This window comes from Carettochelys insculpta, chromosome 4 (genome assembly GCF_033958435.1).
Source record: "Carettochelys insculpta isolate YL-2023 chromosome 4, ASM3395843v1, whole genome shotgun sequence".
In the NCBI taxonomy this organism is placed as follows: domain Eukaryota; kingdom Metazoa; phylum Chordata; order Testudines; family Carettochelyidae; genus Carettochelys; species Carettochelys insculpta.
Window position 1 is genome coordinate 55,411,118 of NC_134140.1, and position 14,866 is coordinate 55,425,983.

General features: G+C 41.3%; 1 protein-coding gene across 1 annotated transcript in view; it reads right to left on the reverse strand.

Moving 5' to 3' along the window:
* ASAH1 (N-acylsphingosine amidohydrolase 1) overlaps positions 1–14,866 on the reverse strand; it is a 29,042-nt gene that overhangs the window by 11,103 nt on the left and 3,073 nt on the right. The window contains exons 2-6 of the mRNA XM_074992878.1: positions 8,485–8,531; positions 8,196–8,286; positions 4,429–4,515; positions 1,482–1,560; positions 237–311 (exon numbers count right to left, since the gene is read on the reverse strand). Of these exons, the coding sequence (XP_074848979.1) occupies positions 237–311; positions 1,482–1,560; positions 4,429–4,515; positions 8,196–8,286; positions 8,485–8,531 (379 nt within the window). The remainder of the gene's footprint in view (positions 1–236; positions 312–1,481; positions 1,561–4,428; positions 4,516–8,195; positions 8,287–8,484; positions 8,532–14,866) is intronic.

The following is a 14,866-nucleotide window of genomic DNA, read 5'->3' on the forward strand; positions in this document are numbered from 1 at the left end:
AGCACTCTTTATTGGTAGACTTCCACGTACTTAGAATTCAGTATTATCTCTACTTTTCAGAATGGGAAATTACCTTGGGCAAATCCTTTTATTCAGCAAGAAACAGAAGCCAGGAACAGCAAAGTTCCTCACGGGCTATTATCAAAGCTCAACTATGTAGCATTTACACAGAACAAAAGCCAGAAAGGCATTGTTCCAATACAATTCACAACAAAAGTGGTAAAAACAGACTTTACCTGTCTTGTCTTCAGCTACTATTGAAGTGCACACTGTAAAGATTTCATAGAAGACATTGAACAGAACAATTTCTCCTAAAAAAAGAAAAAGGAGGAACAATTCAAACTACCAGATGGTCAATAACAAAGAGTTTGAAAAAAGTCTACTAGAAAAACAGCGCATCCTACGGTGCTCTCTCCTTGGATTTCAATTTAAGACTTCTGGGGTTTGAGTCAAATGGCCAGTTCATCAAAAGGCAAGAGCCTCACAAAATATACAGAGCTTCAATATTTTGAGAACTAATGTGGGGACTAGATTCTCTCATGCACCTATGTGCACACCAAAGCCTGGTGCTGAAGATACAGCTTTCTTTGTTCAGCAACATGCATCATAGAAAATCTTCAGCATTGCACTACTCATACTGCTCCCACAATGCCAGCAATATTGGGGAAAAGCACACCTGAATGGGTCTCCTGACCTACTTGCATTCTGGAAGAGAAAATGGAGCACCCAGAGATCCATTGTGAGAGTGTGCACATGTTACATCAGCACATAGAATACATATACTGCATGCTCACCTAGCATGGGTAGAAACAGCATTGTACATGGTGAGGCATTGCTTTGGTAAGTAAAATCACTCCTGAATCCTGGTGGTATCTGTCCTACACTCCTCCCTTCATGCCCAAAGCAGCAAGGGCCCAGCCTACTAGGCTGTCCTTGGCCCTGTGACTCTGGGTGTTGGAAGCCTTTTACTTACATGGGTAGCTACACAAGGCAGTGTGGATGGACCTGCTTTTCACTGAGGCACATAGTTATATCCTACGTACCACTGGCAGCAGAGACAGACTTACTGGGAAAGAAAAAAAAGTCTCCGCAAGCAATCCTATCCTTCCCATCTTGTGGGCCTGGGTGCAAGGAAAGGCAAGGAACCCTGACCAAAGGAGAGATAAGCAGTCATGGGTTGAGAGCCTCCATACATCCCAGCAGATCTGGTTCATGAGGCCATAAGGGAGATTACCTGGCTGGACAAAAGGGTTACAAGTTGCAATCTTTCACGCGCCTTTTGCTGTCATGTTCCTACAAGCACTGCTTTTATTTAAAGCATCACAAATTGCTTCATTAACTCACCAATTATACACTGAGTAATCAGGCAGTGTAGGCTAACGTGATTGATAAATACATTGCAATTTTAAAGTGTGTGTGTTTGGCAGGGGGTGGAAATCAGTGATTCACACAGTATAAAACTGAAATGTTGACAGTATTACCCAAAGGAATGCCTGAAGCTTCTGCAATTCCTCTGAGTTCTTCATTGAAAGGGTAGGGAAGAGTGGAAGTCAACCAAACCTAAAAAAGGGAGAGAGAAAAAAAAATGTTTTAATGTTTGTAACTGAAGATGAACATCTGTCATTAAACAAAGGTCCTCCATTTATAGTCACATCTTTTTATGCTGCCATTTTAAACAGGACATTTAACATCTCTGCAAATACCCAAAGGGGTTTATGGAAGAAACTGAAAGGCAAGGAACCACCTTCAGAATAAAAAATAGTTTATTTAAAATCTGTATACAAACAATGGAGATGAACACAACACCAACTTAATTTGAGACCACAGTCATGTCATATTGTCATCGCCAAGATCAAGACACAAGTCCATGTCACTATTGACATTAATGCTGAGTAGGGGAACTACTACCTACAATGCCCTTTCCTGGCCTGAGGCAAACTGGAGTGGACGAAGCAGGATGGGGTGTGGCCACAGTGTCCTCTAATCCAGTGACAGGAGACTGTTGTAAATTGGGCAGAGTCGGAATTGGCTTCCTGCTGCTGACAGTGTAAAGAGAGCAGAAGCGTATAATGTTATGCCCACACAGCAACTGAGAGTGAACGTTGCAGTCCAGGAAGGCAGAGGCACGCTAGCTCTACTTAAGTCAGCATGGCAAGAATAGCACTATGAGCACTGCAGAGTGGCTGACCAAATACAAGGCTGCCTTGCCCCCTGCACACAGATCTGTACTTGTGCGACTAGCGCATACAGCAATATCCACGCTGCTTTTAGCTCACTAGCTTGAGCACAGCTTGTGCATGTGGACATGTTACCCTACACTCAGGTCCTGTAGCTAGCCTGGATCAAACAGGTTGAAGGACTGACCCAAGAATCTTAAAAGTTAAAGAGAAAGACATAAAAGGCATTTCAGAATCAATACAACAGGTTTATGAGAGTCTCACTGGTCGTATCTACACATGCTCCTCCCTTTCAGAAGGTGCATGTAAATGACACAGATTGGAACTGTTTAATGAGGCCCTTATCTGAATATTCAGCACCTCATTGGCATAACAGCCAGTTGCACTTCGAACATGCTGCTTTTGAAACGCAAACTGGCCATGTAGACCTGGGCACTTTGAAATAAATCCCGGACTTCGAAATTCCTTTATTCCCATTGGTTTTGAGAATAAGGGAATTTCAAAGTCCAGGATTTATTTCAAAATGCTCACATTTACATGGCCAGTTTGCGGTTCAAAAGCAACACTTTCAAAGTGTGACTGGCCAGTGTTATGCTAATGAGACACTGAATATTCATATCAGGGCCTCATTAAACAGCTCCAATCTGTGTCACTTACATGTCACTTCTTAAAGGAAGGGACACGTGTAGACACGGCCATTATCTTAGGAGATTTAAAATTAATCATTTCAGGTCACCCAAACAGCTGAGTAAGTCTAAAAACATAGAATACAAAGCAAATTGCATCTTTTACAACAATCAGCAGATTTTAATAAAATATCTGCAGTTTCTCTTGCTATCACCCCTATTGTGCTTTGCAAAACTGAATGGAGTAAAATGATATTTTTAACTCCAGATATAACAGCTGCTGCTAATTTCACTTTTTAATTTCAGTTTCACCACACTTATATACTTCCTAATATGCTAGTAGTTAAAGGAGAGGGCCTAAAATGTTGCTGTCAGCCCCCAACAAAATCAAGATCCTTCAGTAAATTCGTAAGTGGTCAGATGCTTACTACACATGTAATGGACAAAAACCTTACTAAGAGAGAAGTATCAGAGCGGTAGCCATGTTAGTCTATATCTTCAAGAACAACAAGAAGTCCTGTGGCACCTTATAGACTAACAGATATTTTGGAGCATAAGCTTTCATGGGCTAAGACCCGCTGCATTAGATGCATAAGTGCGGGGGATGGGGGGGTGTTTCCAGTCGGGTATTTAAAGAGTGGGGATTTCAGAAATCAAATGGAGAGAGAAATCTGAGTTGCAATTTATTTGCAAATTTGACTCCATCAACCAAGGATTAAACAGAGACTGGGAGTGGCTGGCCCCTTCCAAAAACAGCTCCTCTGCCCTGGCTGTTAGTATCTCCCCACTAGTCTTCGACAATGGGCCACACCCCGCATTCTGATCTGACTTGTTTTTTTCCTCTTTTAATACAGACCACTGATAATGGGCAATTTCCACCTTGACTGAATAGACCTTGTCAGGTATGGCTCTCCCTTGTACTGAGACCCCACTCTTTAAATACCCCTCTGGAAACACCCCCCCATCCCCCGCACTTATGCATCTAATGAAGTGGGTCTTTGCCCATGAAAGCTTATGCTCCAAAATATCTGTTACTCTATAAGGCCACAGGACTTCCTGTTGTTGACAGAGAGAATACAGCACAGCAGAATGCAGAACAATGCAATTAATCTGTTTTGTTAAAGAAACCAAGTATTTTTCAATGGCATATGCACTTGCCTATTGGATAGGAAGACCAAGTTCAAACCTTGGTGGAATTCTTATGAAGAAACTGAACACTTGTGGTATTTTTCCCCCCTCAGTTCAGTATTTGATTTCACCTAAGTTAGATTCTTTTTTCTGGAGGTTTTTTAAAAAACGAAGAGCAAGTATCTATCACAACTGAAGTCTCCATCTCTGAAGTAACAGCCTTAATCTGCAGCAAGGCAAATTTATGTGAGACACTAGGGAAAGCTTTCCAACTATGACGGTAATTAAGGCCTGGACTAGGTTTCCAAGGTCGGTTGTGGACAGGTTGGATAAAAAAACCTATTAAGGAAGCTCTAGGTCCTCTCTGAGTGTAGGAGCTGGACCTGGTGACCTCTTGTGGTCCTTCCAGCCCTACATGTCTATGGATTCTATGACTGCATTCTGGAGGCTAATGCATGCAGTTTGATATTAAAAATAAAAAGACACTTGATACTTACCAACTTAGTATCCACAAATTCGATCAATCTGCCACTAGGGAAAAATGCATCTGCCATATATTTAATACTCCGAATTACATTCTTCAACTAGAAGGCAATTTTTTTTAAATTAATAGAGTTCAAGATTGTAATAAATTTTGCATTTCAATATACCAATAGGAAAACGATAAAGCAAAAATGATAATCTGATGCTTGTAGTAAGAGGACCATTACCAATTTCTGCAGCTACTTAAACACATTTCTGGAACCCTTACTCACAGGAGTACTCCCACTGGAAGTTAGGGAGGGGCGTTATCTGCAATCTTTATTTATACCAGTTTAGGACAGATCTGGAATGTTCTCTGGTAACAGAAGGTGTTTTTATAAGAAAGACTGATTGGTCGATACTACCATGGCTACCCACTGGCAATGTTTTAAACTGCACATTCCCAGCCATGAAAGGACTACATCAATATGTACATGAGTCTTTTCAGACAGCATGCCAAGGGCCCTCCTTTTGGAAACTTCAAGTACATACAGCAAAAAAGCTTCAAGTTTGCCCCATTGATAGCACGCCACAAATACAGCCCAGTTGTAAATGGTCCATCTCCATTGATTTGGTCTACATAGTTCAAAAGGAATTAAGTGGTCTAAAATATAGGTAAAAGATATATGCAAACATTTTCATGTCCATCAAAAAATAAATTCTAAACACCTACATTTGGGCATAAACAGAACTATCTTAGTTTTAAGAGATATTGAACAGTCCCAGGTATCACTAAAGTTAGTGCACGAGGCAGATGCACAACATTTGCAAAAAAACAAAACAAAAACAAACCCCGCCCCCCTTCTAAATAGAAATCTAAATACAGATTTGAAGCCAAAGTTTAGAGAGAGGCAGATTTGAAAATTTCAGTTTTTGCTCCGTAGTTTCAAATCAAACACACCTGAATACTGTTCAGGAGCTATTCATACCCAATAAAATATTAAGATGGCTTAAAGCAGAGGTGAGGGAATGTTTTTTGGATTGGGGCCACTGACCAATGGGCGTAAAATAAATAAATAAATAAATAAATTAAAAAAGAAAAAAAAATCAGTTGAGGGCCACATGAAAGTGAGGGAAAAAACAAGAACAAAAAATATCCCACCCTCAGAGATGTGGTCCTGTAGCCAGACATGAACCCCCCATTTGGCCTTTTCTTCTTCTCCCCCCACTGGGAGAGAGACAGGGAGGGAGACAGGCAGCCTTTGATGTCCTGGGAATGCAGGTGTGCTGTCTCACCCAGACTCTCTACCATACACAGAAACCAGACAGTGAATGGGCTAGCTAATGGCCACCCTTCTGGCTGATATTGGTAATTGACACGCCTGATCATCACCCCAGGAAGAACGGGGAACCTCCGCCCATCATCTCCAAAGGTGCCCAATTGTCCACAATTCACATGTGTGAATTGAGCCTTGCACCTTCCCTGGGAAACCTGGGGTTCAAACACATTCCTCCCAATTAGCCACTTGAGACCAGGAAGAAGCCTACGTGACCAAAGGGGTATAAAGAGGGGTTTGGCAGCCCACCCCCTTTGAGCTCCCATTACCTACACCTGCTGGCCAGGTACGGTATTGATTCCCGAGACTGGGGATGCCTGGTTTGTATCTACTTCTTCCCGAGGGATTGAGAGAAAGATTCTGGTCACACCAGATCTGAGGCAGGGGTAAGAATTACACCTGTATTATACTTCTTTCCTATAGGAATTGAGGGAAAAGACTGGTTCCACCACGTCTAAGAGGCGGGGGCAAAAATCACACCTGCAATGTGCCTTTCTTGTGTACACATTAATTGTATTAGTTTAAGCTAGCTAGTTTGTCTAAAACTTTTCTTAAGTTAAATTGTGTTGTTTCCCCTTTAAAAACTGAGGGTACTAACTGTTTTTGGCTATAAACTGCTAAAAACCATTAGCCTGTCACTCAAACCGTGGGAAGCCCTTATCTTTAAAATGCATTTACCCCTTTGATCTATTAGAAAACTGCAATCAGCCATTACCTTTTACACAGAACTGCAGAAAATCATTATCTTGTCTGTCAAACCACAGCGGGTCCTTACCTTAACTGGCAAGCTGCGGTCAGCAATAACCTTCAATAAACATTAGTAACCTCAAGAAAATCATTATCCTGTCACTCACTTGGCGGCCATCTTGGTTTCATTCATAAAATTGGGCGGTCAGTTTAAAAACCCCTTTTACTCGCAGCAGCCCCTTCTTTGTAAAATCACTGCCAGCGGTTTTCCTATTAACCGCTGCTAAAGTTATTAACACAAAATTCACAAATTCTTGTATTTTAATCATTTGTCTTAGTTAAATTGTTTCTATCTTTGTATAAATAAAAAGTAATTGTTAAAGCCTGAAATCAGTCTATTTTCCTCCTGCTGCTGTACCTGAACTAAAGAACCCAGCCTGCCCTGGCTGCTTAGCGTAGCTACTGGTGCAGCATCGCACCCTTTGCCCCCACCGGACCTTTTAGCTGGCACCTGGGCATCGGCTCACAGATCCCCTCTTGAGAAGCAGAAAAAGAGTCAGCTCACCAACATCAAGGGCTGGGGAGGACTTGGACTAGAAGATTTCATAGCACTTCCCTCAGCTCTGGGATGATGCCAAAAATGAAGAGTTCAGTGCATGGGTGGGGGCTGCTGGTGTCAGGGTGCAGGGTCATGGCAGATTTGGGAGTGTAGAGTGGTGGGGGCAAGGAGTAGAGAAGGGAGGAGGCAGGGGATAGGAACACAGGTGCCTATTGGGTGCAGCTCCAGGAGAGGGTAGGAGGGATCCATATCGCTCTATGTGGCTCTGTATGTTGCATGAAAGGCACCCCCTGGCACCACCCCACAATTCTCCCACTGGCGGCGATTCAGCCAATGCGAACGATGGCGGCAGTGCCTGCAAAGAGCACTTCCCTGTAGCATGCGGTGCCCATGAGCAGGATCTGGTCGTGGCTTGCCTGGATTTGGGTCCACAAAGCTCAGGATTCACACCCCACACTCAGTGGTGCAAGCTGGCCAACACTCCAGTTATAGTGTCCCACCATGTAGCTGAAGCAGCAGTACTGGCTCATACTTCTGTGAGAGGAGAGATGCGACCCCAAACTTTGAGAACCCAATCCAGGCAAGCCAACCCTGGCTTAAGATGAGCCAAAATTTAGTGATGTCTTTCCACACCACGTGACACTCCACCACAGTTGGTACCCTTATTTACAGTCCTAGGAGGGCCAAAAACAGCATGGCGATGAGGAATGGACTACTCATTCAGCACCAGAGTTAGTCTCTCTCAGTTAGGAAGGGTGCATGTTGACCAATTTGTGTGGAAAAGTTAACACTACTGCCACTGTATCTTGAATTTGCAGACAGAGTACTTCACGCCCAGAAGACTGTTGCTCTGACACAATTTCCCCATAATAAATGTGTAGATTTAAAAGGGGAAAAAGTTTATAAGAAAATTAAGTCCAACATAGGCAATGTTACTCTAAGCGTTTGAACTTATATTCTATTATGTCAGATCCTGTCTGAGAATAAGCATTTTGTAGGAGAAAATATGTTTGCTTAAGCCACCATTTTATTTTCTTTCTAGTCAAGACCCTAAATTAGATCAGGTTAAGTACAGAAGACAGGAATGAGAAACATTAGTCATCACATATTTCAAAAGTAAATTAACCCCCCTTGCTTTTTCTTGTGAGTTTCCCTGAGAGAAAGCTGTATACTAGTTATGGTTAAAGCTAAACTTAAGAGCAAAACCTCTACTTGATACCTCTTCTTTCTTTGCACTCATCAACTTATCCCATCTTCTGCTGGGAGGTAAATCAAGATTAATGATGTGTGTAGGAACTGTTCCTTTGAATCTGAAAAACAAGTAGCAAAGTTCACATTTATAAAAAAAATTATGAATTTCTACTTTGTATAGCACAAGGCCAAAACTATAGAGGAGATGTTTTCATTTGATTTTATGCAAACATGCCAGAAACAGCTTAAATTGCTTTTTTTCTTCCCTGTTTTCCTGTATTTTGGCAAAAAGCGTACTAGTCATTTGAGTTACTCACGTTGGTCCTTTAGGAGGATATGTTTTATGTCTGCAGTCTTCTCCAAACTATAGAAAGATAGAAACAGTATTATCTAAGAATGCTAGGATTTTAAATCCAATTTCGGGGTTAGCATATTTTAAAAAAAATCAGCTATGTAGTCTTAGCATTTTTTCCTATGACCTATTGTCACAGGGTGACTTGCCCTTTTTAAATAAAGTACGTCCAGCACCTCTGCATCAGTACAGATGCTACCAGTTTGGCCAATCGAAGGACCAAGTAGTACATGCAGCTATAAACGATCACTGGAAAAAAAAAAAATCACACAGGAAAGGCAGTCCCAAAGGGAAAGCTGCAGAAATGTTCATTGGCTGACCCCCACCCCCATGCTGGAGAGGGCGTTACTAACTGTTTCCATCCCCTGGCATGGATGAACTCCCATCAGAGAGGGCTCCTACGGAGAGGAGTGGGGTTGTATTCCAAGTGGAAGAGTTGGGACGTCAGTCCTGAAAAGGATCGAAGAGGTGCTGGTAGCGTGCTACGGGTTAGATACACTTGGAGTGTTAGATGGAATATGCTTTGTATGTTTGCTCTGGATTATTTGCATGATATTTTTGTAACAGATGGGCCCTAAGGAGGGGTGTTGTTGAAGGAAGACAGCCTGTTGTGACGGTCTTAAGGGGGGAAGTGGGACTCTAACCCTGGCCTTACGGTGCTGAGACTCCAGGAGGTACTTGTGGAGGACGGGAACCATTAATGCTTTTATCATATAAAGAACAAACAAGCTAGGAAAAGTATCCCATATTTTAATATAAGCTGAAAAAGTGAATTTGATTACTTACCACTTAGTGAACAAGTTAATGGTTTGCACTTAATTCTACATATTAAGTAACCCCTACCGTGATCAAAGGTGCCAGCAACAGCACATAGCATGTGTAGAGCAATAAATGAAGAGATCAGCAATTCAGAAGACAGGCATGACTGATATTATCTTTGTCTTACAGGTGGGGGTCAAAGTCATACAAATTAAGTGGTTAAAATCTTGACTGTTTGATATACACTACAGACATTACCTACTGCTGACATGCACAGTTAAACTGATGCTGAATATGGCTTAGATACAGCATAGCAAAGGGCAAACATATGGCACCATTTAATTCTTCATTCAGAGCTGATACAGAAACTGGTTAACTACAGGCATAATTTCTGAATAACAGCTACATTCAATGAGAGGAATGAGTACTTTTTTGTAGCACAGAAAAGTCTAAGAATCAGCCTGTTCCTGAGTTCTGTTCGCTCAAGCACACCCTACATTGTCCTACAAAATAAGCACACAACGCTAATAATGAAAGTACACCCAAGGAGTATTTTTTGGGCACATGCAATTTACAAGCAAACAGGAAGGTCAATTGTTGGAAGTTTTTTTGGTTGCACCAATGAGTAAGATTAATAATTTGTCCTTGACATATGGGCATACAACTCATTCAGACTCAACAACTGATAACCAACAGACCTTTGTTCAACAATCTGGATGGAGACACACTTGTCCTTGGGAAACTCAAGTTCCTTAGATTCATAAATTCAAATAGAGAATACCCTGTAACACTCTTCAGGGTATCTTACAAGTTATGCCATGGTATTAATTACAAAGGAAGATAAAGCATTCAGAAATGTTGAAGTTAAGTATTTGTGCAATATAATTATGTGAATTTATTCTGATCTCTAATAAGTTAAATCTAGTAAAGGGAATTTATACTTATCATAGGGGTTACCCTTTGGTGGTAGTTTATTATTCTTACAATATTGTCCTAGTCACCACATAGCCACAGCAAAGAACTGTAATCAGCAGAGTTTTGTATTGCTATTTGGAGTTTGGATGCAAAATTCCATTTAATTGGTTAACTGATTAAAGGAGAAGTTGCCCCAGCCCCTACCAGTTAATCTTTCTTATCCTTAATTTGGGGGTGAACAGGACAAAACTTAATAGGAGGACTCCTTGGTCATGCTAACTGTGACTACAGGAAGTAAGCCTATTCATGGGCATGAACAAAATGTCGCACAGTCATTATATCTTCTTTGTAATTAAGACAAAGGTGAAAAAATGGAGTCTTACAGAAGCTAACTGTCAAATTAAGGAATCTAAAATAACGAAACTAGCTAAATACATCATGTGGCTCAAGAGGCTGTTAGGAGTCAGAAGTCATGTACAAGCAAAGGAATTTTGCAAAGCCAAATTGTACCTTGTGAAATGTTTCTATTTTGCAATAGGGAAGAGAGGAAGTATTCCATCACATGCCTCTGTGTTTAACTCATAAAACAATTTAAGACAATGTCAATCAATTTGCATAGTACCACTTCCAAAATGGATAGTACCAAAAACATTACTAAGCAAACAAATATTTAAATATCTCAAAATGATACATGGTTTTGTTGCTAGCATTGTTTAAACCTCTGTAACAAAACTACACAGGATGACTAGGTAAACCTTGAAAATTTGCAGACTTACAGGCAATGAACCCAACTGCTTCTTAGTGATCTACTGTTCAGGTAAAATGACAAATTTTAGTTTGAAAGTTTGAATTCATGGGGAACTCAGTCTCTTTCTTTTTTTAACTAGTAGCTGCATACTCCAAAATCCTTTTGTTCGTAAGAGGCTCAATATTGTAACCTAGGCCATGCCTATACTAAATGAGAAAACAGTAATATTGCCTCTCTAACAAACTGAACATAATAGAACTTTAGTTTGAAATTCATCTTTTTTTTTTTTTATTTAAAGTTCGGTGCTTCAGGTCCTACATGTGCTGCCTTGTCCCTAGCTAACTGTGGCTGTTTTATAATCACTCTTCAAAGGCTTCCCCTTTCTCTGTGCAAAAATAACCCATAGAGTTACGCTGTGAAATCACACTGTTCATTTGACTGTCCTTTGTTGGTATTTGAAGGAAATACACTGAAAAAAAAACCCCAAACAAACCACTTTTCTCTCATCTCTCAGTTCAAGTCACCCTCTGTATTATGTCAATGCAATTAATGCACAAAAGAACAAACCCCGACCCAAACAAAAACTCCCAATCAAAATACCATGTTTGACTTTTAAAATAAATTCAAGAAAACAAAAAAGTTTCTAAGTGGTGGATTACAAAGAGTCTTCCATATACGAAACAACGCACTGCCGTTCCCAGATCTAGTTTTCCTAAGCAAAGGCACGATAAATCGACAAGATGGATTAATTTCATTGCTACTGTTCAGAAGCTCTTGAAACAGTAATGAAATTGACATTTTCCCAGTAACAGAATGAATTAGGAGCAGGCCTGGAGCTATTAGCACATGGTTTCCCAAACTGCGGGGTGTGAAGTGACCCAGCTCCCCCCCGCCACCTCCCCGTCATTCCCCCATCCCAAGAAAGGGCCGGCCTTTGCTTCTGGCTCTCAGCCCCTGCCATTTTACATAGGTGACCCAGTGTAGTTGTTATAGAAAGCAGACAACCAGCAAGACCCATGTGGAGCTAGCTGCCTCCGACAAACGTGAGCGAGTGCGGGTGGGTGGGGAACCGGAGCAGAATGAGGTTAGATGGGGGGCTGGGAGTGCCTGGCTTGGGGGAGGGGTATGGGTAAGAGCAGGGGGCTAGTGGTGCCTGGCTTTTGGGGAAGGGAGGAGCAGGACTCGTGTGGGCAGCTCATGGGGCTTAGGCAGGCAGCTTGAAGAGCTTGTGCTGCCAGTTGGCCCTGGCAGTGCGGAGTTCAGTCAGCTTGGGTGAGTGGCTCTGGCAGCTCAGGCACAAGGGCAGCTGATATGGGCAGCTCTGGCAGCTGGTATGGGGCTCAGACAGCTGGCCAGCAGGGATGCACCAGGCACTTGCAAGGTGTCACAAAAACTATTTAAAATAACATTTTATATCAAAGTTTGTGTTTATTTTAAATTACAAATTGAATTTTTTATTAAAGGAGGGTTGGATGATGGTAAAGAAGAGGTGGGGCGCTTGAGGGTTTCTCAGAAATCTAAAGGGCGGGAGCATGATGCTGAAAAGTTTGGGAACTACTACATAAGCATAAGGGAGACCTTTTCCTTCACAGCTATCATGAAGTGGGAGGAAAGGTAGAGGCGGCATCCTCTCCTCTCAACTGTCAAGGCTACTCTTAGTAGACAGATCTTCTCTTCCCTTTCAGAAGCCATGAAAAGGAGTTTCAAGGCCATCAAAGACAATTAGTGGATGTTACAAAAAGAAGCCTATGGACAGAGGGGCCTGAGGGAGAATTTTGGCAAAAATTCTTTTTTGTTCCTCCCAATAAATGGTGCGTTTTGGTTGGAGATGGGACCGCTTCTTACTTGAACAATGGTCAAGGCATTAAGGCTTCAAATTTTCTACCACCTTTGCTACCAGGTTGTTTTAATAGATGTCTGGTAAAGTTTTCCCAAGCCTCATGTCTAAATTTATGTAGGCGAAAAAGCAAGTAACATAAGTTACTAAGATAACTATGAGAAATTGTGGGAGAAAAGTTGATGGAGAAAAATATTAATACACGAAGGTAACAGTGCAGGAAAAAGAGGGAAGATGAAAGACACTAAAGACAACATAGGAAAGACATGCCATGATCACAAAGTAAGTGAACTTAAGTTAGGAAGGGAAACCAAAAGGTAGCCAACTACTTACTCTATTCATTTAATAGAAAGTTGACAAACTTACATTTAAATACAGCACATAGCTATTTTAGTATTTGTAAGCTTCAGGAGACAGTTCCACAGACTTGTCACTATGAAGAGTAACACTGTGTCCAAGTTCTTAATAGTTGGGTGAACTTTTCAAGCCCAGCCTATTTACATTTATTATTTCATCTGGTCAAGCTGGCCATTCTAAGTTTTCCAAACAAGGATTCTACCATCACTTTGGAAGAATTTTTCTGGAAATTATGCTCACTATAAAATCCAAGATTTGCCTTGACTAATCTTACCCTAGCAATTGCCCTTTCCACTACCATAACTTTGGAACAGTATTTTATAAAGATATCACATCCAAAACCTTTACACTATTTCATACTCAGCATCTTTTTTATAATTAAAGACAGCTTGGAATTCTAGGTTCCATAAAATGCTTTCTTCACTTCTCCTACTATATGTCAGCACCATAATGCTGTAAAAATTGCCTTAAACCCTTGTACTCTGAGTGGAACACAGGTCATCTACAAGTCTCCTCCACTTCACTCTGTCCTAGGACAAAACTTCTAGCTGACTCCCAAAGTACCCCAATTGTTGTTCAATCTCAGTAGCTCTTCTTTCTCCATGTTGTCGAAAGTCTTCCCTTTTTGCGTTTTCCTTGAGGGATCCCCATTTGAGAGCTTGAAGGACTATGCTGGATAATGGTTTTCTGAGAGCATGGCCTAGCCATCCCCACTTTCTTCTCTTGATTTAAACGTCAAGTGATTTTTGTCCTGCTCTGTTCCAAAGCTCATTAGTGATAAAGTCTTGCCATTTGATGTGAAGGATGTACCTCAGGCATCAGCTTGTGAATGTCTGTAGCTTGTGATTTGAAGACTTTTTACTATGCCAAATTTTGCGTTCATACAAGAGCACACTTCACACTGGAGCTGACGATCCAGTTTTGTCTTTGCAGATAAGAATAATTATAACAAGATTTTAAAAAAGCATTGGAGAGCCACCAGAGATATGGCAAGTGAGATTAATTTTCTTTTGCTTTTCAGTTCAACAAGATCAAGTTTTGTTCTCAGCTGCACATGTACAATACACGGAATGCATTCAGTTACAACCTGTGCAATTCTCGATGCAATCTTACACAGGTATAATGGGAAGCACTTATCTTACAAGAATACACCATCAACTTTCCTATCAACTCTCAACAGCCTACCTTAATACGTTTTCTCACTAGTACCTCTAAGCCACAACAGCAGCAAGTTCCATGTTAACATGGAGCCCTTCTAGAGCTCTATGCACTTGCAAGTATGTAGGTGCATATAGCCAACTGTAACAGGAGGATCTAAGTATCAGTATGGATTTTAAGGTTCCCTTCGTCTCCCCTCAATCACTTTTGCAATACTTCTATTACAAATATATACAGATTGGACCGCTCTAGTCCAGCACCCTTGGGGACCTGATTGGTGCCAAACAAGAGAACTGGCCAGACCACAGTAGGTCAATCTCATCTGGCAGCATTACCAACAATTCCACTGCTTACTGGGCCACTAGAAGACATTTAAGTGTAAATTACAGCTGAACAGCAGCACAGAACAGAGAGCCAGGACTGGTGGCCGTAAACAAACTTTATGGGACCACAGGAAACTTAATACGCCCATGGTAAGTGGTCATCCAGCTAACTAAAATCATGCTGCATTACAGATGTTGCCATATGAGAGAGCACCAGAGTGGAGAGGTCCAATCTGTACTGGAGAAGGCC